At 39.4% G+C, this 1,992-nt stretch overlaps 1 protein-coding gene across 1 annotated transcript in view; it reads left to right on the plus strand.

The window, feature by feature from the left end:
- SCFD2 (sec1 family domain containing 2) overlaps positions 1-1,992 on the plus strand; it is a 668,469-nt gene that overhangs the window by 577,522 nt on the left and 88,955 nt on the right. Inside the window, exon 6 of the mRNA XM_006868065.1 lies at positions 1,088-1,233. Within this exon, the coding sequence (XP_006868127.1) occupies positions 1,088-1,233 (146 nt within the window). The remainder of the gene's footprint in view (positions 1-1,087; positions 1,234-1,992) is intronic.

A 1,992-nucleotide genomic window follows, 5' to 3' on the forward strand; every position in this document is an offset into this window, starting at 1 on the left:
TCTACTCCCGTAAAGATTTACACCCTCGGAAACCCTGTACAGGGTCGCTATGGGTCGGACCCGACTCGATGGCACTTAACAACAACAACAACAACAACAATTTTTCAAAGTAAATTGCCAGGCTTTTCTTCTGCAGTGTCTCTGGGTGAACTCAAATCTCCTTTGGATCAGTAGACCAGCATGTTAAGTTTGCATCACTCAGGAACTCTGGGGGGAAAAAATAAGGATTCCTGGGGTGGGACTGGAGGATAAGTGCAGGACTGCAAGGTTGGTTTGAAGGGCAACAGTTCAAACTTAACAGTCGCTCCTTGGAAACTCTATGCTGGATCACTATGAGTTGGAAGTGACTCGATGGCACTTAACAACAACAACAACACCTTATAAGGATATTATAAGGGTCAATGAGTTCATGAGTCAAGAATACTAATGGTTAATCTTTCTGTATTTTTACAAATTTATAATTTATCCATAATCAGTTCTCTTCTGAATGAATTTCTAACAAAATAGAGAATAAATTCACTGTTCATAAGTTAAAAAAAAAAAAAAAAGGAATCATCAGAACTCTTTCATGTTAGGCCACATTTGTCTGTCAGTCAGCTTTGAGTGACTGCTTTCTCAAATATGCTGTATGCTTTGTTCCTACAGTAAACAGACACCTCTTCCAGTAAGTTCCATTATGGAAGCAACTCTCACATCTTTGTCATTCTTGCTACTCTATGTTATGGAAACTGTTGATGGGACCCAAAGAAGTGAGGTTCATCCCAGCCCTCACTTGTATTTTCCTTTGTGTTCCTCAGATTTTCCCAAAGTTGTGTTCTGAGGAGAGTAAACCCTGGGGAGCTTTCTGTCTGTGAAACTTTTGCAGTCTAGGGATTGAAGCCAGAGGCCAAGCTCAACTTCTGTCAAAGGCATTTAACTCAACATGTTTCATTGCTCATAGAGGATTAAAATAGCCCAGTTGGTGAACAGCCAGGGAAAAATAGGGTTAAACTGAATTTCAACTGTGTTACATCATGCTCAAGCTGTCATGATTAAAATTGAATTTAAAGATTTGCTCACCCAAGAAAATATCTCTGGATTGTTTCAGGCTGCGACTCTTCAATTAACCTGACATTGCTCAAATCCCAAACTGCTATGGATGAACTCTTCACTTCGCTTCGGGATATTGCTGGAGCTCGGAACCTCATGAAGCAGTTTAAGTCAGTATATGTTCCTGGAAGTCAGACCCACCAGGCAAGTACATGTGTTTTAAAATAACTTTCTAATCTAGGTTGTATTTTTAGGACTCCGAGTCTGCAGCTACAAAAGGGTGTCGGGTTCTGGGGCAGTTTTTTTCAACACTTTCTACACATATAATCCAGAGTCACTGGTCACCTTCTCCAAGTTCTGTTTCCAGTATCAAGATCCTTTTCTAAATGATTCCACTACTATTAACATAAACTCAGTGCTCTCTAAGCAAAGTCTTCCAATGTCCCCCTCTCTCTTATGCCTGCCAACCACTGGTTTTTGGTGGTGCAAGCCCTTAAGCATTCGAAACAATTCAAAACCTACAGAAAGAGAGAGGTCCAAACAATTAACAATAGAGTATCAGAAATGGACAATACACTGAAAGGGCAAAGGAGTAGAATTGAAGAGATAGAATCCAGAACGAGTGAACTAGACAATAAATCTCTCAACACTACGAAGATGGAAGAACAAACACAAAAAAGGATTTAAAAAATCTGAAGAGGCCTAAGATTCATGTTGGACAACATGAAGAGGAATAACATAAGAATTATTGGCATTCAAGAACAAAAAGAATCACACAAGTCCACAGAGGAGATAGTTGAAGAGCTTCTGGAAGAAAATTTTCCTAATAACTGGAAAAGTGAAAAAATAAGCATTCAAGAAGCTCAATGAACCCCAGGAAGGACAGACCCTAAAAGACAATCACCAAGACATATAATAATCAGGCTCTCCAAAATTAAAGATAAGGACAGAATCCTGAAAGCA

Source organism: Chrysochloris asiatica, unplaced genomic scaffold, assembly GCF_000296735.1.
Source record: "Chrysochloris asiatica unplaced genomic scaffold, ChrAsi1.0 scaffold00115, whole genome shotgun sequence".
Lineage (NCBI taxonomy): Eukaryota > Metazoa > Chordata > Mammalia > Afrosoricida > Chrysochloridae > Chrysochloris > Chrysochloris asiatica.